Genomic DNA, 20,857 nt, shown 5'->3' on the forward strand with positions numbered 1-20,857 from the left:
GAATATGATGGAACTGTCATGCAAGGCGCCTCGCATCAATTTCTTTGCGCACGCCGACGGGAAATTAGCTCGAGAAAAGTCCCTTTAAAGTGGAAGTAGATGTCTTGTAAATTTGACACACTACACAGGAGATGGTGGTTAACAACCCTGCAAAATTCGAATGGGGGGGAAAAAAAGAAAAAGTTCAACGTATCTAAAATGAGGCTTCAAAATTGTGAGAAATCGCTAAATGGGCTCAAGCCACACCCTGCTTCAAATACACTCCATCAAGCATCTTTCTTTTGTCGATGCAGCACTCATAACATTCGCTTAAAGCCACCGGGTCGTACCGGGGGATTTCCTTCCCATGATGAGAAGCCGGATAACTGATGCGAACAAGGGCGCTCAAGTTTTAGCCACGCCCCCGACAAATCAGGAAACCTTAAATGGTGAAAAACAGCTTAATGCTACAACTCCACAACTGCATACTACATGCTGTAGTTCTCAGTCTCTGCATGTGTTTTCAGCATTCATCTTGAAACGTGCAGAATCTAATTTGAAAACAAATTGCCAAATTTGCCTTACAGGGTCTTTAAGGGGTGACCTGAAAATGAAAGTCACGTATGATTTTGGGCAAACATGGATGAAAATGATTTGTCGCTGACCAACGACAACCTGGTTGCGACGCTCGGTGACAATTTGGACTGCGGAAGAGATTTTTCATACTGCTCCGAACGGGAACCAGAAATTTGTCATTTGTAAATTTCGGGTTGGCTGCAGCAATGTGAATTTCTTTCGTGAGAACATCGAGACAGAAATGAGTCATGTTGTTCAAAAAAAGTCCAATGTACTTGATGATGTAAAAAAAAAAAAAAAATGTGGAGTGATTTTCAAAGCGCTCCAGTGTGCTTTCTCCGTCTCGGTAAATTTGGAGACAAAAGCAAATCGGATCTCATCCCTTCGCAACAACCAGCAGCCGAGCAGCAGCTTGATGCCGAGCCCCCTGCAGAAGCAGAGGAGCTTTTACAGGGGAAGCCGTGACCAAAGCAGACTGGAAGTCAGCACGGAATTTATGATGGATTGCGTACTGCTGCCATCCTCTTTCTGTTCATCTGCTCCGTCCGCACGGCACCGACGGGCGGCACATGAAAGCTTCTCGTCTTCCTCCCTTCTCCTTTCCATTCCCTTTTTCTCATCGTCGTCCAAACCTTCCACACACCTGTTTTGTGTCTCTCTCGCACACGCGTATTTTATCCTCACCGTAGGGGACGGTGACCTTTGTCTCGCCTATGGCCAAACTGTGCCCCAGTCTCTTTGTGCATTGATTATGGATTAGATCGTCGCTCACGTCAGGATTGGCGAGGCCTGGAATTGACTGCACCTGATCAAGGGCATGCCGACGTGCGTGCGTGAGAGTGTGCGCGTGTGTGGTGGAACACACGCAGAGACACGTGCACGTGTCCAGCCATTCTCCGTAAAATGGGATCAACGGGGACACAGTGCAATATTTGCCCAGGTCTCCGTTGAAGATCGGATCTGCAATTTCTCATTTGCGATCAATAGCTCGACCGGGGACGCGCACGATGACGGTGGCCACGGGCGAGACTTTGAGAGTGAGCGAGAGAGGGCTTTACTTTGAAGGGCAGTCTTTCATTAGGAATTAGTGGAGTATAAAACGAGAGAGAGGAAGGAAGAGCTGGCTGAGAACGGAGCTGATAAACCATGTGGGGAAAGAAATATGGAGGCAGATTAACAGGAGGAAAAAGAAACGGAGGACGGTCGGGATTGGAGATAAGAAAGAGTGACAGGTGTTCGCTTAATTGAAGAAAATGCTACGTACAGTATCGTGCTGCCTTGAAGGGATGAAGGTGACTCGCGGTTTCAGCGAATCAGCTTCTCTTCAGCGCACCCTGCCCCTCCCCCTTTGCTTTAAAACTGGAACCAGGAACCTCAGACGCATACAGTTGACTCGCAGTTCGTTCCTGATTCGTCAGTGAGGTTTTTTTTCTTCTTTTTCACATTTTTTAAAATTTGTTTTCTTTATTCTTTTTTGGGGAGGAACCGAACCCCAAAACACTCATTCCTGCCTATGGAAGAATATTTAGTGTTTCAGTTTTTTTATTTGATTAATATTTGTTTTTTGAAAGAAGAAAAACAAACATTTCAATGAAGTGCAATTATAATGGGTGTCAATTATTTGTGGATTTTTGCTGGTGCGCCCCGGTCCCTCATCACGATCTATATGGATAGGGCAGAACATGAAATTCAAAATCAGAAAGCAGTAAATGTGTTCCCAATAAGGTGTTTGGTAGGCTCAGCAAAGCACGTCTCCTCCTTCAATGAATGGTGCAAAAAAAAGAAAAAAGACAAAAAGTGACACACACGAGCAGATTGCTCCAACCCGCCGCGCGTGTTGACATAACGCACACGCTAGCATAATCACGCCTCCACTGTGACTGGCAGCCCAAGAGATCTCATAGGAAAAATAAAAGAGAATACAACATTTGAAAGATGGCAACCTTGAATTTGCTCGATGAGCCTGAACAGAGACAAACTGCACCAGCTAACGATAATTGTATTATATAAATCTTCATACGCAGACACTTAACCCACAGACACAGAACCTCATTAGCAGATAGGCTTGCTATGTTTTTTGTGTGTGTGGGGGGGGTTAACGTAGAAAGGATATGCTACATACAGTAGAAAATATCTTCCCGTGTTGCGATTGCACATTCTCCCTGTGCTTGTGCGGGGTTTCTCTAAGTACTCTGGTTTTCCGCTCACATCCCAGAACATGCATGTCCGGTTCATTGAAGGCTCTAAATAGTCTAGTGCTGTGAATGTGAGGGTGAAAGGTCTTTTTTCTCTCTCTCGCTCTCTCTCTGTGCTCTGCGAGTAGCTGGCGAGCCATGATTCCAGACCGTTGCCTGAAGTCCAGCTCACAAATGACCGTAATGAGGACAAGCGCGATACAAAATGGCCGGATGGGTGAACATTTTGAACAATTCTGTGATAAGGAGTTGATGCAAGGTTCTGGGACTGCATTGAATGTTCTAGCATAAGTGTGCTCAAAGCAAAGTCCGTAAGTCCTTGAACCACTCCAATATTCTGATTGATAAAGCAGAAATTCTTTCACTTTTCCCCCCATTTTGCTATTTGCAGACGGAGATTGTGCCGAAAAAAAAATGCAATGGCCTTTAAGATTCCTTCAAAACTCATTCCCGTCTAATCCCTCTGCCACATTTGTATACAAATCGTTTACTGGCATTTACTATTCATTCGACAGAAAGCATGCATTTGATCTTCAAACGTTCACACCAAAGCAGCAAGATCGTTGGATTGAAACAGCTTAGCATTCCGACGAGCGGCATCTAATTGTGGTGATCCATATTAGTATCAGATGATTGAGGTCAGTGCTTCCAATTTAGCGAGATCAACCAAGCACTCGGACCAATTATTAAAAAAAAAAAAAAAAAAAACTAGCAAATGCATCACCAGAATCATAAATATGGACAACACATCTGTGTATCCTTCTGCTCTTTTTATCCACGTTTGGGCCAGACTCTTTTTTTCGAAATGTGCCGACGAAGCTTTAACAGCAAAGTGGAAACCAAACTCAGTCCAACTAAGTGCTGCATACTCAGTTCCCTGCAGCGGTACTCCTAAAAATAAAATGAAATAATCAGAATAAAGTGGTGAGTTGGCAAATCGGCCCCGAAATAGACAGCCAATCAGGTTTGGAAAAACACAACTATGTCATTTTTCATGAACAACAACAACAACAACAACAACACTATCCATTCTGAAGGTCTCAGACTACAACAAAGCCGAAGCGTGCGTACGTGCGTGCGTGCGCGAGTGAGCGAATGAGAAGACTTAGACTGGCTCAGCCTTCCACACGTCATCTCATACGATGTGTCAGCCGATTCTCCGCCAACTCATCCAATACAAGAGCTTGCTTAGCAGCGCGTTTCCTCGCAAGCTGGACCGTCAAACATCTCGCAACGGGCGAGGATGGATGCCAAACAACGCGACTGAGTGTTTAGCAGTGGCTGCGTACCCAACACTGAACTCCGCTCTCCAGCCTACACACAAAATAATCGAATGCTCACGTGTTTGTGATATATCGCCACTGTTGTGCGGCTGAATGAGCCCGCGCAATAAGAAAAACACCACTTGTACCAAATCTTCTGAATGGCATTTTGGTGTCTTTTTACAGTGGTAAGTGTTCAAATGCCAGAATATGAGACCAAGATGGATCATTTTAAAGGGTTTTCCACCATTCATGTGACCTATAACCTACACAAACTCAGTTAGTATTTTTTTTTTGGAATTATTATTTTCATCTCTCTGAGAGGGGAAGTAAAAATAATTTGAAAAAAAATAATCATAAAAAACTGAAAAATGCGGTTGCACACCCTCTTGTAGCTGGCATGTGGCTGTGTTCAGAATTAACCAATCACATTCAAACTCATGTTAAATGGAGTCAGTACAAACCTGACAGCACACATTATGGGCCGTAATATGATTATTCAGTTCATTTCAGACGAGGTAAGCTCATCATCAAGCTAGTCACTGACCTCTCTGTTCAATCAAGAAGCACCTGCCCTTCATTATGTTATTCTTCGCAGATTAGTATTTAGTATACTGCTGCTCTAACGCATCACTCATCTGTATTCATTCACTGGAATAGGTGTCACGTTTTGAGGCTCAAAATGAAACTGGGAAAGGAAGATGAAATCAGTATTTGTGCAGCAGATAAAAAGCTACAAGAAAAGATTTTGGAACTGCAATTGCTAATGTCAGTCATTTCTCTGTAAGGATAATTCAAATAAAGTCTCTCTATATTTACTTTACTTTCCACTAGAATAAAGCTGACCTAGAAGAATATAAATAACCGGACGCATAAATCAAACCTAATTGAAATTGTGTTTTCAAGATAAACCTGCCTATTGGACGATTTCTGTGGCTGGCCTGCCAACAAATGGACACTCGCACATATGCAGGACGGACGGGACCGAGAGGCTCACGAGCGGGGATGTCGCGTGGGAGGCGGCGGGCGGGGGCAGAGCGGAAAAGAAGGGGCCAAACGGGGGAGGGCAGATCGGAACGACGCAGCGTCACGGCCGAGCAAGCCGGGGGTCATTCCTCTGCTGCAAAAAAATGGGAACAAATCATGTCGACTTCGTGACCCCAAAGGAATTGAGGAGAGGGTGGAAAAGCAAAGGTTGATTGACGGACATCGAGAATGATGCGAAGTTATTCTTCCAAATGTTGACGTGATCCCAAGAAGGAAAGCAGTTTGGCGAGACAACTGCAGGTGCATACAGTACACAAGCTATTTTCACATTTATATTGCCGCTTACCATAATGTTTGCTTTAGTATAACGACTTATACTGAGACTGTATGTACGGACGGGATGCATTCTCAAGTGCGTCGCGATGTCAACATCAATGATTAATGTTTAATAAGCGATTATCAAATGGCCGTACAACGATAACACTGGTATGCGTAATTTCAAACTTGACGGGTGGGGCATTCACAAGTTAATATACAAGCAAACAAAACGTTAACAAAAATTCAATAACAGAAGCGGTCTATTTATTTAATCGGGGAAATGTGGCCCATTAAAAATACTGTTTTAAAAGCAGTACTCAAGTACTCAAAGAAACTACAGAACAAAGGTCATCTATAATCATTAGCAGAACCAAACAGCGGCCCTCCGAAGCGTAAACACATCGTGATGATAATAATAATAATAATAATAATAATAACAAGAAGAAGAAGAAGAAGAAGAAGAAGAAGAAGAAGATAATTGCAAAGCTGTTTTGCAAAGTCATGAAGGGAAGCCATTACACAATATCACCTATCGGCCATGACGACGTTACGAAGAAAAGCACAAATCAATTTCGAGAGTCAGTTGACAATATTGTTAGCGGGTTTGCCCGCAGGCGGCACGGTGGGCGAGAAGTTAGGACATCTGGCTGACATTTCTGAGGTCGGTGGTTAGAATCCGGCCTGCGGACTTCCCCGAATGGGCTCCAGCACACCCGCGACCCGAGTGAGGTCGAGGTATGGGAAACGGACGGATGGGGTTGCTCGCTATCTAGCGAGCCCAAAAGTAGTGACATGGCTGCTAGCCACATTCGAGAAAACCTACTTCATCTCCTGTGTCGAACAAGTTGAAATGGCAATCCGCGCGTTTCCACCGTTACGGAACATTTTGCAGCGTCGTTTTCACAGCAAATAAAGCAAACCACTTATAGTCAAGAAGTGTGCACCTTTTGAAAAGACCCAATTGTTTGCTGCCAACACAAATGATGACTTTTCACGTGGTTGTCTTTTTGTTCAAGGAACAAGAGGCACCGCTATAGCCGTTTCCTGTAAGCGTGGGTCCATACGACACAAAGAACTATACAGGTAAGCGCATCTGCGTCTCCCGCATGTGGCGTGTGGAGCCATGAAACAAAAAGGTTACAGCCTTTCTCTTATCCGTTGTCCCTTCTATCTGCTCCAGTCCTACTACCCTCTACTCTTCGCTGACAGTTTGCAGATAATGACGTTCGGTCGCACGGCTCGAACGTTTGACTACACGCACACATACACACAGGCGGCGTAGGTGAAAAGCCCTCAGTTGAATGTTTTCACATCACGGCTCCAGCAGATGAGTACGGCCATCGCGAATAAGGCCAACGGCAGCTCACGCTCTCCTGAAATCTCCCGAGAATACGGAAGCAGCCTGCGTGCTTTTACGGCTCGAGCATGGCGCATAATAAGGCCCGTCGTTACTGCGCTGACACCAATGATAGCACCGCTGCTAAGACTGGAGAGGGTCTCGTTTACTAAGTTCAAATATACTACGTGCCGTTCATCAATTATTTCGAGCCTGCAAAGCCGAAGGGCTGACCTTGTTTGTTTTTTTCGCTATATCTGTTACCAGAAGAACTCGTTGTCTGCTTGACTGAGTCCCACAAAACAACGGGGAGTGACACAGCCCATCCGTAAACTTCGTCACTGCACCGACGCAGGGATTTGTGTCCTTTGTTTTTTCTGTCTTTGAATTGTAACAGTACTCTGACCATGGATCCAACAGAGAGTATTATCTCTTGAAGCGATTTTGATGACGTTATGACCGGTTGCTCAGAGAATTAATGTCCTTCAAAACAGACTTCAACTGTTTCCTTGTAGCTGGAGTTATTGCTGTAATCTGAAGGTTTCCGGTTTTACGTACAAATACAAGATGAAACAATTGTAGGATGCCCAGTGGTATACAATGTCGACCGTTTATAGTTTGTTGTTTGTTTATAGTTTTAATATGAAAGGTGGTTATTGACACTCCCGGTTGAAGATGACTGTAAAACGAACACAAAATAAAAAGGATTGCTGTGGTATATTATGTAAAACTCAGAGGCTCTTGTAACAAAAGTCCACTTTCTTAAAGCCAGTGCATAACGCGAAACGCCACAGATGTGCAACTGAAATTAGCATTGGGAAACCTTTGAATACCTAATATTGGAACACAAACAGCGCAGCGACATTCACGATAGCAACAATTCGATACGGATAGAAGACGAGCTACGCCAGTGCAGTGTAGCAGTCCGGCTAAGCAACGTGCCCTCGTGGCGGCCATGTTGGTGGGGGCAACGTTCCCATCGACGGCAATGCACGTTTATTGACAAAACATCATAACTTGCTCATTTCTCAACCGGTTTTCACGAGGTTTACCTTTTGCCAATGTCAAAGCACGTGCTATTGATACAGAACATTTTCAAGAAGAGCCAACAAAATGTTCCTCCCTAGGAAAGGTTATTTCTAGATCCCTTGTTGTGATTGTACGTCATTGCATGCAACTGTATGCAGCGCAGTCCTTGTTGTTTCGGTTTTTGTGCTATCCGCAAACATGGAACGCGCTGACACTGTGCTCCGCTCGCTTCGCGTCGCCATGGCCACGCAGCCCAAAGGGGCGTGTCATATGATTGTCACGCTGGCCCCTGGGGGCTAAGGTGTGCACAACAGAAGCGGCACAAATAGCATCTGGGCAGGTGGAGCGGCGACACTGTAAGGTCAGATTGAATTGGATTTCTTTCAAATGGTTGTAAATGTGTTCGATTTGAGTGAAACTTATTCTTATTACGTATTCGGGGAGTTTGCGTTTTTAAACTATTTTCTTGAAAGAAAATTCATTTTCTTCACAATTGCAAGACATCATCGATTATTGGGAGGCTTTCAAATGTAAGTATTGGTGCCTCCCTGTTAAAAAGAATAAAACATTAAAAAAGTACATTGAAGTCGACTTCCTTGATGCTGAGAAGTGTTGACCAAAGTCACACAAACAAGTTACCTGCTGCGTATCTACAAGGTGTATGAAGGACATAGTGCGACACACGCAGTGTAATTACTTGTCCCTTTTGGTTAGATTTAGCGGGTCCCAAGAAACTCACGTCTCTGTATCTGTTCCAGGATCTGTCCTTGGAGCGCTTGTCGTTGCTGCCGCCAGACACCGCAGACTGCGTGCTCAGCAGCACGGCCACGACGGGGAGCAGACACAAGAACATTTCTGCGGGCCGAAGCACAGAAGAAAAACGCATCAGAAGACGGACCGACGGGCTGAGTGCGCGGCGACGAGGAGGCACTCGAGTGGGATTCCGCACGCACGCGCACACCATCCAAATGTCACAATGGCAAATGGGGGGGGAAGCAGATGAAGCGAGCGTTGTTTATTTTGGGAGGGTGGCATATGTGGGATCTCTTCTCAAATCGGATTACGAACACCAGAGTGGCGTTTTGGAAGCAATTAGCCCATCTTGCTCGCCTCGTTTGAAATATTTACTAGTATATAACACAGTCATGACTATTTAGACGCTTTTGCCCATCGGCTTCTCTCAGCCAAAGTCGGCCAATGTGCGACTCTTGACTCTCGGTTGCAACATTGTCAACAAACTCCGCCAAAAAGCAAGCTTCACTTACCCGCGTTCGTTCGTTCGTTCGTTCGTTCGTTCGGGGTCGGTCGGCGGCGGCGTCACAATCCGAACCCTGGTCGAAATAAGTCCAAGTTCTGTTGGTGAGTGACACACTGCAGGCTACGAGAAGAGCGGACCTGCTGGAGGTTCCTCCTCCTCTTGTCGCTCCACGCCGCCGCCTCTGTCTCTCTCTCTCCCCCTCTCCCCCCCCCCCCCCCCCCACCCCCACTCTTTCTCCATCTGCCTAATTCGAGTCACTCAGGGGCGTACCAAATCGCATCAACATGCAATTAAATGGATTTCCTTGGGTAGTGAATATTTTGACAAAAGGTGACAATGTACTTAAAGCTACTTTGTCCTGCTTTTAAAATCTGTTCGAATTATCTGAGACCTAACGTTACGTATCCATAAACCTGCCCAGTCAATATACTCATATTTATCATTTGAATATCAACGGGGGAGTTTGCGGTTTTAAAAATGCAAGCAATAAATGCAGATTCATTTCACTCGAAACCCCCCCCCCCCCCAAGCAGTGTCGGCGTCATAGGCGGGCATGCGCGGGGCACGACCCTCCCAAATGACTTGCTGTGCCCACCCCCAAATGTGTTGTGCCCGTGTCACAGGTTCCTGAAATCTAGCCCTTTCGTGCCAGTCTTTACACTGTATATAATTTAAAGTCTAAAAACATTGATTTCAGCCAGTAACAATGAGCTAAAGATAAAAAAAAAAAAAAAGTGTCTCAGCCTCGCATTCGGCGCTCAGATGTCCAGATGTTATCTGACGCAAACTTGTTGTTTATGATTAAAGCAATCATTTTGGATAATTGAATTCACATCTTGTTCCCAGTTGCGAGGTTTGGGGTTTCAGGTCAAAGGTCATCCTTTCTCATTCGGTTCTGTGGTCTTTTGAAACGTAACATATTCCAGACAGTTTTGTCTTGTGAAACTCATTCATGGGTAACCGAATTGAGAAATTGCCACTTTCTATGAATAGAGCTGTATTTCTTTGTGTGTGCGTGTGTTCCGCTCCTTATTTTTTGTTGAAAATAGAAAGTACAAATTTCGACAATGAAGCTCTTGTGAACAACCTCTCATTCTCCTGCACAGCATTGATTTTTCTGCTGCAGGACTGTTTTTTCATGATCACCCCAAGCGCTGACAGGATTTGGTCGCCGTGCTGTTCTGCATGTCCGAACACAAATTTCATATTTGTCACGCACGTTGCACCGTTTGTTCATCAGCTAATCACATGAAAGCTCTATGTAGACTTTTAGCACCATGGACAGCGAAGCTGGCGAGTACAGTGGAAGATAAAAGTATAATGTATGCGAACCCTTTGTAATTGCTTTAATTGCTGCATAAACTGGTCATATAATGTAGTCTAATCTTCATCTAAATCACAGGAATGAACAGTCTGCTGAAACTAGTATCACACAAACAATTATGTTTTCATCTTTTTACTAAAAATAACATAAACATTGACAGGACAGGGTGGACAAAGTCAGTGAAGCCTTGGATTGAATAACTGGTTGACCTTCCTTTGGCAGCAATAACCTCAACCAAATGTTTCCTGTTGTTGCAGATCAGACGATCGGGATGAATTTTGGTCCATTCCTCTTGACAAAACTGTTGCAGTTCAGCAAGATTCCTGGCGCGTTGGCGGGAATAGCTTTCTTGAGGTCATGCCACAGTATCTCGATCAGATTGAGGTCAGCACTTTATATATAAACTTGTGTCAAGGTGAAAATGGTTGGCAAAAGTATCTCTAAAAATCTTGATATTCATCAGTCCATAGTTAGACAAATTGTCTATAAATGGAGGAAGTTCAGCACTGTTGCTTCTCTTCCAAGTCCTGCAAAGATGACTGCAAACAGCACAGTGCAGAATGCTCAACGAGGTAAAAAAGGACTGTAGAGTGTCAGCTGAAGACTTACAGAAATCCCTGGCACATGGCAGCATCTCTGTTGAAAATGCTACCGTAGGTAAAACATCAAACAAGGATGGGGTTCATGGGAGAACGCCAAGGACGAAGCGGTTGCTGCCGAAAAGAAACATTGCTGCACATTTGAAGTTTGCTAAAGAGCACTTGGATATTCCACAGAGCTACTGGCAAAATATTTTGTGGCCAGATGAAACCAATGCTGAATTGTTTGGGAGGAACAGATCATCAGATCATTTGTGTAGGCAAAATGGCACAGAACACCACCATCAGAACCTTATCATCACTTCATGGTATGGGCTTGCTTTGCTACCTCAGGGCCTGGACAGCTTGCTACCATCAATTGAAAAATACAAATTACAAGTTCATGAAGATATTTTCCACAAGAACCTGAGGCCATCTGTCCAACAGTTGAAGCTCAAAAGAGTTAGGGTTGTTGCAGCAAGATGATCCAAAACACCTAAGCAAATCAACAACAGAATGGCTTCAGAAGAAAAGGATACATGTTCTGGAGTGGCCCGGTCAAAGTCCTGACCTCAACCCGACTCAGTGGCATGACCTTAATAGACGTTTTTACACCAAATGTCCCAGGAATCTTTGCTCTTCTGATCTGCAACTACAGGAAACGTTTGGTTGAGGTTATTGATGCCAAAGGGCCAAGGCTCAACCAATTGTACTATATATGTATATAGTTTTCCTTCCTGTTCTGTGAATGTTTACGTTATTTTCCATAAAAAATATATGCAGTATTTCTTTGTGTGGTATTAGTTTAAGCAGACTTGTTTTTCTTGTGCGATTAGATTAATTGATATTTTTTGCTGATCCCCACCGCGGCCCGCGGGTCCTGCGGGATTCCTATGGGATGGAAGTGAATGTCAGTCAAGATATGAATAAAAATGGAGCTGAATTGACTGGAAGTCGGGAAGGTGGGCAGGAGGGGGGTGACGGGATTGGGATTGTGTACATTTTGTCTCGGGATTAGGAGAGAATGGGCTCGATCTCCGTCAGAGTGGAAGGGAGCGAGATTTCTTTTAAACACTCACTCGGGATCGGGAGGGAGTGGGATCAATCTCTCTGGGAGCGGGAAGGAGCTGGAGTCAAAACCCGCTCCCGTGTCAGCCTCCAATGTTGATGAAGATCATTTGAGGACCAATTTATGCAGAAACATAAGCAATTCCAAAGGGTCCGCACACTATTTTCTCCCAATGTGTAACAAAAGACAAATGGAAGCTCCGCCGTAGAAGTAGGCCGCTCATTATCGGGGTATGTGTTTCAATAATTAATCTGTGGCTTTCTGATCTGACTCTCTGCGGGGATCTGGCAACACTTCATCCTCTCTCTTTGGTGGTTTTGCACGGCGCCGCATCTGCTGACGTAAGCGTGATGTGCGACGGTCTGGCGGCAACTCACTCACTTCTATGTGCTTAAAAGTTGGACGGTGTTTAATTGAGAGGTTTTGGTGCATGGGCGGCCAGCAGTTGGATACAGTGGCTCATCTCATTAAGTTGCACATCAAATGTTTTCTGCACTGAATGCTGACATCACACTTCTCTTTTGCATTGCGCGCACTTCTGGAAAGCATTTGGCAGGAATAATGTTGTTGCAAAGAGTGAAAAGGTGGGTTTCCTCTATTTTTGATTCCCTCCCATCCTTCTCTGTGAAAGTTGTTACGCAAAGACGGAGGGTGTTTTTTTTTATTTTTTTTTATTTACTGCATTTAGAAAAGAGCCGATGGTAAAATTGATGTGTCATCCGAAATGCGTTTTGACCTTTTCATTCGTGGGGGAACTAAAACCTTTCCGCTGCGAGCTTATTGCATTATTTCCCATTATTGTCTGCCGTGGATCCAAGGTAAAACTTCATTGCAAATTTAGATGGGTTACTAAATTGAGAAGCAAAAAAAGAATGCCCTGAAGTTTCCCATGATCACATAAAATACACATCAATCGATGAAAGGCAATATTCTTCTCTTAAAAGAAGAGGACATTGGTAAAATAGAACATGGTCAACGGAACGCTGACTTGAAATGAGGAAAATTGTTGTGAGAATTTAGTATCTAGGATTCTGTCTTCCAATCTGCATTATGCTGTAGACCATGTACGTCAAACCCAGGCCCGGGGGGGGGGGCCAAATTTGGCCCACGACGTAATTATGTTTGGCCCGCAAGACCATATTAAATGTGTATTAGAGCTGGCCCGCCAGTATATAGTACGTCCGCCACTAATATTCCAAATCCCCGGAATGCTTTGCTCGTGTGTCGGCCCATCGGTCTCGACCGGCGAGCGCCCCTTCCCTTTCTGTAGCGGTCGTTAGCAACCTACGCAACCGGTCTCCTCGTGCAAATTTACACTTCCCCTTCCCAAAAATGGTCAAGCGAAAGACGGAAAACGCTTAACTTCCAAGACAGGTGGGAGGCAGACTGTCTGTTCACTGAAGTAAAAGACAGACCAGCAACGTGGCTGTAACAAAGAATAGAACATCATTGAATGCATGATTTTTATTTGTTTTAATGCCCTTTATCAACTCCGAGGCAGGGACTGTTCATAGTTTGAGGTTTGATTTTTATTGAAGGACATTCTTATTATTTTGGGTTGTTTTGTATTTTGGGGTTGTATGCTGAGCATAATCTCAGTGGTCAGATCACCTGAGAAGCACCCTCAATCGATAGCCTTCTACATGTTATCTGCTTGCCACAGTGCAAATTTGTTACCACTGTCCGCCGAAAACCTCAACCTGTAAGCAAGCATCGATGAAACCCACCAGCAGATCAGATAAAGACCATCTCAGTATTTCAATGTTTACGCGGTGGCTATCAATTAAAAGCATTTCAATAATGTCCATTTAATCTTCAGCCTGATGACACATTTCAAACTACAAGTTGTACAACATTTTCTAATGGAAATAAACACATTGTTGTGAGATTCATCCAGCTTTGAGGTGTAATGATCCACGCAAACGGCGCGGGGCCGAAACACCGCAATTCGTCACATCACTTGACAAAACCCCTAAGCCTATATTTACCATTTTGATCCGTGGAATATACCTTATCAAAGTGGATGGGATGGCCTGGGACAAGTCAGACATTTCAAGTTTTGCTCAGATTTAACAACAAAGAATTGCGGGGGGAAAAAAAAAAAAAAAGGCAATCTATACAAGCGATACCAGAAATGCTGCGAAAATTCCTGCAGCACTCCAATAACATATTCTGCTGTTGGCATTTTGTTGAGGATCGAAAGAGCGTCGAGTGTTCGTCGCGATATCCCAGAAGAGAAGGCAATAAAGCAGCCCGGTGTTCTCAACTCTGAATGTCACGGGGGGGAGATGATCTTCTGAGACCGATGGCCTCTTTGCAGAGGACACGACGCAAATTCAGAGTGAAGCGCCGAGTGCACCCTGCAGGGTGGCTGTAAATATCTAGCATGTAAACTCACCCAAGTTTCTTCACACAGGCAATGTTCGCTCAGGGGTTTCTCATTGGTGACACTGACACAGAACCTCACGGCCTCTATAAGAAACCAACGAGTCCGCTAGCTTAATGCTGACACATAATGGGAAATTGTGGCTACGGAATAGCGTTGCTGTCGGGGTGTTATAACCTTTTAAGCAATGAATATTGGAACATAAACTGTGCAGCAACAAATGTAGACAGAGTAAAACAATATGCACAGGCATATATTATTTATCCTCAGCAAAAAAATGACGACTATATTACAGAGCAACTCTTGACTGTCTCCATATACTGCATATTTGTGTGTTTGTATTATACTCGCCCCGGTGGCCAAGGCGCACACACCAGAGCGAGCAGCGCAACGTTACTGAATAAAGCAAAAAGGTGCAAAAGCCCTTTCATTCTCACCATGCAATTGAATTATTTCACCGCTGTATGTTTTTATAAAGCACAATACTATTGAGTGCTATTTTTCTTCTTGAAAAATACATTACAAATGTTTTTGTCGTTTTTTTTTTTTTTTTTGGCTGGAATCGATGAATGACGTTTCCATCCATTTCAGTTGGGAAAGAGAATGTGAGATTACAAGTGTTTTGAGCCTGGAATGAATGAGCTCGTATCTCAAGGCACAAACTGTATATGGATTGAAGCTGCACTGTAATTGTGTCCTACTACGACGATAACGATAACGGTCCAATTGTTAAAAGCAGTCCATCGTTTTAAATGCGACACGGCGGTTAACACGTGGCGTGTTGCCCTTCATAAAATAGACTGTAGCATAGCAAGGCTTCAGCGGAGCAACTCAGTTGGCGTAATGGCAAGCAATACAACTATTTTATTCAAATGAAGTGTGTGGATGAGGCAAATGGCCCATGGCCTCACTTGGACAGAACCGGGAAGAGCGATGAAATGACCACGGGAAGTGTTCGTTCAGCGAGAAACGACGACGACAAAAAAAAAAAAAGAAATCCCTCAGTGAGTGTCACCCGGGTTGCGGCGCGAGGGGAGCAAATCCATTACTCTTATCAAGTGTTTCTCAAAGGATAATTGAAGCAGCGGAAAGCAATTACGCTTGCAGGGAATAGCTTGAAAAACTGGCTCATCCCTTAAGTTTTCCTGTGTCTGAACTTTGCCACCAGGACTACGTCTGCAAATTAGCACTTGCACTTGTGTTTTTTGTGTGTAATCACACTTGTATATATTGTGATACCATGTGCAGTTTGTTTGACTTTGAAATTAAACACGACAAGCGACGGTGGCGTGCAAATGTGTTTCGCTGCCCCGGGGCGCGCGGGCCTTTGTCGAGTCCCCTCGAAAATCGACCGGTGACGGCCGGCTGCCCCGCGGGGTGAGTGTCGACCGATGAAAATACAATCTATTACTACGATGATCGTAAAACATAAATCAATTCCAAGTCAATCCTCGGACGCTGGGTGGGCTTAATTGGCCAATTGTGGGGCTTTGTGTGAATACGTGCAGGAAGGTAGTGGCCAGACTGTGAATGGACTGCTTTCATCGTGTCACATTAATGCCCCACACCTCCACTTTTCCTCCTGAGATAAATCACTCTTTTCTTCAAACTTCAGACACTGACGGCCAATTAAAAGACTTTTCTCAGGCAGTGTGCATTTTCTTTCCATTTCTTGGCGCAGAATAATGACTGAAGAATTCACGGTGAACACTGTATCATACCAGCCAATCTGCAAAACTCATTCCTTGCATGCTTAATACAAATGAATAAATATTGCAGAAACGTTCAACGAGCACTTCCTGGCGGTTTAAACAAGCCCAAACATGCACGACCTCAAACATTTGAATATTCATATGAAACATAAACACCGAACACAAATACAACCTCTATTTGAGACAAAGAAAAATGGCTTTTATTGGGGTGGTCCATGGCAGCGGAAGGGAAGGCTATTTTGCCCTTTAATTGCATTGTGCAGCAACGGCGAGGGAAAAGAAAATCCAACTCGGGATGCAGGAGCTGCTTTGTGTTGCCAAATCACGCTTGAGCCCTGCAGCACACAGGAAATTCAATTGCCTCTGCTCCTTGCCCACAAGCCTGCTCCATTGATATTCTGGCACATTTCTGCACCAGCTCTACACTACTGCATGCATATGAATGACAGCCATATCATCCATGTAAAATGTAGGCTCCATGGCACCTAAACACACCAATTCATTGGTCGACAGAAAGAAATGAATGCATTTTGGATCTATTTGCATTTTGAATGCATTTTGGATCTATTTGCACAGCGCAAAGTTCTCCAAACTCCACCGGGTTTGACAATTTAGAAAGGCCAGCGACATCATTTTGAAGACGACACTGGATACAATTTCCTTTGAATTGACTTCATCCGAACATGTACATTGGTTGCGCGTGATTAAAATGCATTATTATTTGATTACTGAGGGGAAAATGACGGTACATTAGTTTACCGCATTTGAGTCACGCGCAACCAAAGGTCAAGTTGGTTGCGCACCCATACTGCCATCAATACTCTATGCGGGTGGTCCAACAGGTTGGTTTTTTGTTTCCCTAACGTTTTCCCATTCCCTCCTTTTGCCCCCATCAAGAGTAATTGATGTATTGTCGAAACATTACCCTGCTGAATCTTTTCCTTTCCGCTTTCCGTTCCCTCTTGCTGTCCACTCCATCCTGCGCACTCCGCCCATGTCGTCCATCTTTCTTTTTCTTGAAATAAATGGTTATTCTGTCTTTTTCGGGCCTTGTTTTTCAAGCCACCGACGCTCCAATTTTTTCCAGACTGCAAGTTTTTTTTTTTTTTTTTTTCTCCTCTCTCATCTCTGCTCTCTTTCCTCTTCAAGCTCACATAAATAAATTAGTTCTGCAGTTGCTTTCACGCTCATATACAGGGCCTATTCCTTGTTTACTTCCAATAGGATGAAATTAATAGCACCCCCTAGATATACAACCGTTTCGGAATGCAATTTAGTGTGTGCTGTCTACCGTGCTGAATGAAGCGTGCTTCGCCATCCGCCCAACCCCCAAAAGATGACCCCTTTTGTGACTACTTCTTACGACCACACGCCAATGGATGGGCGTCAGCACAAAACACAGAACACTAATGCACCCGTTCCGATTTTGTGGCTTATGTCGAGTCACCGCGTGTCGTTTAATCAGGCGGCACACAATCGGCGGCGTGCATCGATTATATGTCACGTCTTCTTCCGCATGCTTGTGCTCAGCAAGCGTCAGACCTCCAACTGTGCCAGAACCGAGGAAGTCAGTCATGTCTGAGCAAGATCCAGAGAACTCCTCATATAATCCAGACTCTGGGTATGCTAAGTATAAACTGACAGCAGACATGGAGGTTAACCTATAAAAGTAGTTCATTTTGGAATATGACCAAAAATAAACGTGACCAAACCAGCACCCTGGTAAGAATTGTGTTGGCCTTCCAGATTCCACTGTATTCTTTGAATATACAGTATTGCGATAAGGTTTTAGGCCAGCACAAAGTCAAGTAGCCCTAATGCAAGTGATGTTTCAGCACTCCCACTTTCAGAATAATTTGCAACAACATCTAACAAACAAGACATTTGTGTGTACAATCACACACTTAATTAAGCTAGACGCGCTACTGTTTCAACTGTTGCTCAAGTACAGAAAAAAAAACAAGAACTGAGCTTGACAAATATAAAGAAAACATAAATTGTACCTGGCTGGGTGAACAGAGGAGTCTAAGAGGATTTGTTCTGCTCGATGAATTATCGATGGATTAGCCAGATTTGGGGGTAGTGATAAACCCAACCCGGGGCGCTGGTTTAGATCCCCCGCATTCTCTCCTCACTTGCTGGGGAAATAATTTAGCAGACATATATGCACACAGGCTGTGCAATCTAACCCAGCAACCTCTGTTAATATGGAAGAGACCTACGAAGACTGACTTGTTGTTGATAGCTACGTTCATTAGAATGCAGACCAATGCAATTGAGAAAATAATCAGGCAAAGCTGCTCCACAACTTGAAGAAAATATCGAAGAGCCGAAAAAGAAAATGCATAGCAGTACCTGTGCCATCTGAAATTATAAAACACCGCCGTGATGCGTAATTGTGACATGTTGACGGAACCGCACGCAAATCAAAATGTGGTTGGGGTTGTTGAATCATCTAACAATTGTCCTCAGTTTTGCATAAGCAAGTAGCACACGATTCCACCCGGAAAGATGCTGCTCATTCAGGAATAGAACTCCAATGGAAAGCGGCATCGTTTGCTGGCGACTCCAATTCCAGCGTCCTTCCGATGTATATAAATACTACAGCGACTGTTCATCCTCTGCACATGTCCAAAGCAACTCAAGCTGGCCTCCCTAGCTTTGTCTGCAAACCTTCCAACGTGTGCTCTCCCATTCCTCATCCGGGCCATTTCTCATCAACTCCCAAAGAGAATCTGCGCGTCTTCAACTCTACCGCCTCTAGCTCTGTATCCTGTCTTCTGGTAATCGCTACCACCTCAAAACCACACAATTGCTGCTCTAAAATCCGTTCCTTCCACCTCAGCTGGTGCTCTGCTGTCACAGATCACCCATGACGTTCTCCTCCACCCACTCCATCCTGCCCCGATTCACTTCTTCAACTCTCTCGCGCACGCACACACACACACACACACACACACACACACACACACACAATGAACAGTTAATCCCGTCTACTTGAACTCCTGCCCCTTGTCTAGCTCTACGCCTTCTAATTTTCTCACGTCCTCTGTCTTGCCGCGATTGACCTTCCTTCCTCGTCTGTCCAGTGCATACTGTATCTCCACCTCTCGAGATTCTCTTCTACCTCGTCCCTACTCTCACCGCAAATCACAATGTCATCTGCAAACATCACCGAACGCGGAGACTCCTGTCTGGCCTCATGTGTCAATCTGTCCAGCGCCATAGAAAACAAGAAGTGGCTCAGAGCAGATCCTTGATGCACTCCCACATCCACCTTGAAGTCTTCCGTCACTCGTGCAGCACACCTCATCGCTCTCATGCTGTTGTCATATCCACTAGTCCAACATACTTCGCTGGCAATCCGCATTTCCGTATACAGTACCACAGCTCCGGTCTACCACAGCGTTTTCTAATTCCACAAAAACACAGTTGCAACCCGGCATCCAGTTCTCTTTTCCACGGTTTCATTGTGTGACTCATCAACATAATTCCACTGCAGTTGCTAGAATTCTGAACTCTTGTTGTTAAAAATTGGAGAAGGTAAAAAGTTTTCTCCACTCATCTGACATTTTCCCATTCTCGAATATAATGTCGAACAATCTTGTCCTACAAATCCACTGCCATCTCCTTGAGGCACTTTCACACCTCCAGCCGTATGTCATCAGGAACAACAACCTTTCAACTCTGCATTCTCCTCACTCGGACGTCATCCCTTCTGATCGGGCCTACCTCCCGTGTCACAGTTTCCACGTCGTGTGTCCTCCTTTCTCTTTCATCAACTCCTCAAAGTACTCAGCACCCTGTCCTCACTTATCAGCACATTTTCATCTCCGTCTGTAGTCAAAGTGGCTCGCTGCAAATGCTTTCCAGCTCGATCCCTCGGCGTCAACTCCTTTGCTCCTTTCTTTGACCAACCTCTAGTAGAACTTCACACTTTCTCTTTGGCCTTTGCCACCGCCCTCTTCACTTCCCATGCACTCTCCTCGCACTCCTGTTCTGCCATCTCTTTTCTTCACCAGGCTCCTTTTTTTTTCTCCTGGATGCTTTCTGATTCTCCTTGTTCCACCACCAACTTAGTTGGTCTTCTTTTGTCTTCTCAAATTATTCAGCAAGAATCTTCCTGCACGTCTCCCTAATCCCCGTTGCTGTATCAACACAGTCGTCTACCAGTTCCTTATGACAACCCAAAGCTTCTCTCAAGACCTTCTTAAAGCTCTTGCAACATTTCTCACTTCTTAACTTCCATCGATTGATCCTCCATTCAATCTTCAGTCTCCTTCTTTTTCTCTCTTTTGGAAATAAGTGTTAGCCATTTCCCCCCTCTTTGCGAAATCCACCGCCATCTGTCCTTTCATATTCCTTTCCTTCACGCCAAACCTGCACTTCACTTCCTCATCACCCCTGTTCCATTTCACGACATTTCCATTGATGTCTGCTGCCATCGCCGCTCTCTCCTCTCTCGGACGACTGTGCAATGTTATCCAACTCACTCCAGAACTTTTTCTTCTCCTTCGTCGTGCAGGCCACCCGCGTGGAATAACCACTGACAACATTTATCATCATACCCTCAATTTCCGACGATGGTTTCACCTTGATCAAAAATGTTTCCCCCTTGACAACATTCTGGCAACACGGTTGCACTAACTCTCTTAAAACGTCCTCTGGTCGTCGTGAACTCCTTTTCTTCTCGTGTTAGCAGCTGCATCACATTCATAGCAAAAATGATGAAGACATAAGGTTACAATAGATTGAGGTTATTTTCTTAGTTTTCTTTTGAGATCTTATGTGCTGCAGTTACTTCTTAGACCTTGAGAGTACAAATACGAATGCAACATTCACATTATC

At 44.5% G+C, this 20,857-nt stretch overlaps 1 protein-coding gene across 3 annotated transcripts in view; it reads right to left on the reverse strand.

The window, feature by feature from the left end:
• The window catches only part of spock1 (SPARC (osteonectin), cwcv and kazal like domains proteoglycan 1), a 63,767-nt gene extending 54,641 nt beyond the window's left edge, over positions 1 to 9,126 (reverse strand). For all 3 annotated transcript variants that reach the window (XM_061686288.1, XM_061686289.1, XM_061686287.1), the window contains exons 1-2: positions 8,948 to 9,126; positions 8,422 to 8,537 (exon numbers count right to left, since the gene is read on the reverse strand). In XM_061686288.1, the coding sequence (XP_061542272.1) occupies positions 8,422 to 8,535 (114 nt within the window). In that variant the 5' untranslated portion in view covers positions 8,536 to 8,537; positions 8,948 to 9,126. The remainder of the gene's footprint in view (positions 1 to 8,421; positions 8,538 to 8,947) is intronic.
• Between the last annotated feature and the right edge of the window lie 11,731 nt (positions 9,127 to 20,857).

This window comes from Phycodurus eques, chromosome 9, assembly GCF_024500275.1.
Source record: "Phycodurus eques isolate BA_2022a chromosome 9, UOR_Pequ_1.1, whole genome shotgun sequence".
NCBI lineage: Eukaryota > Metazoa > Chordata > Actinopteri > Syngnathiformes > Syngnathidae > Phycodurus > Phycodurus eques.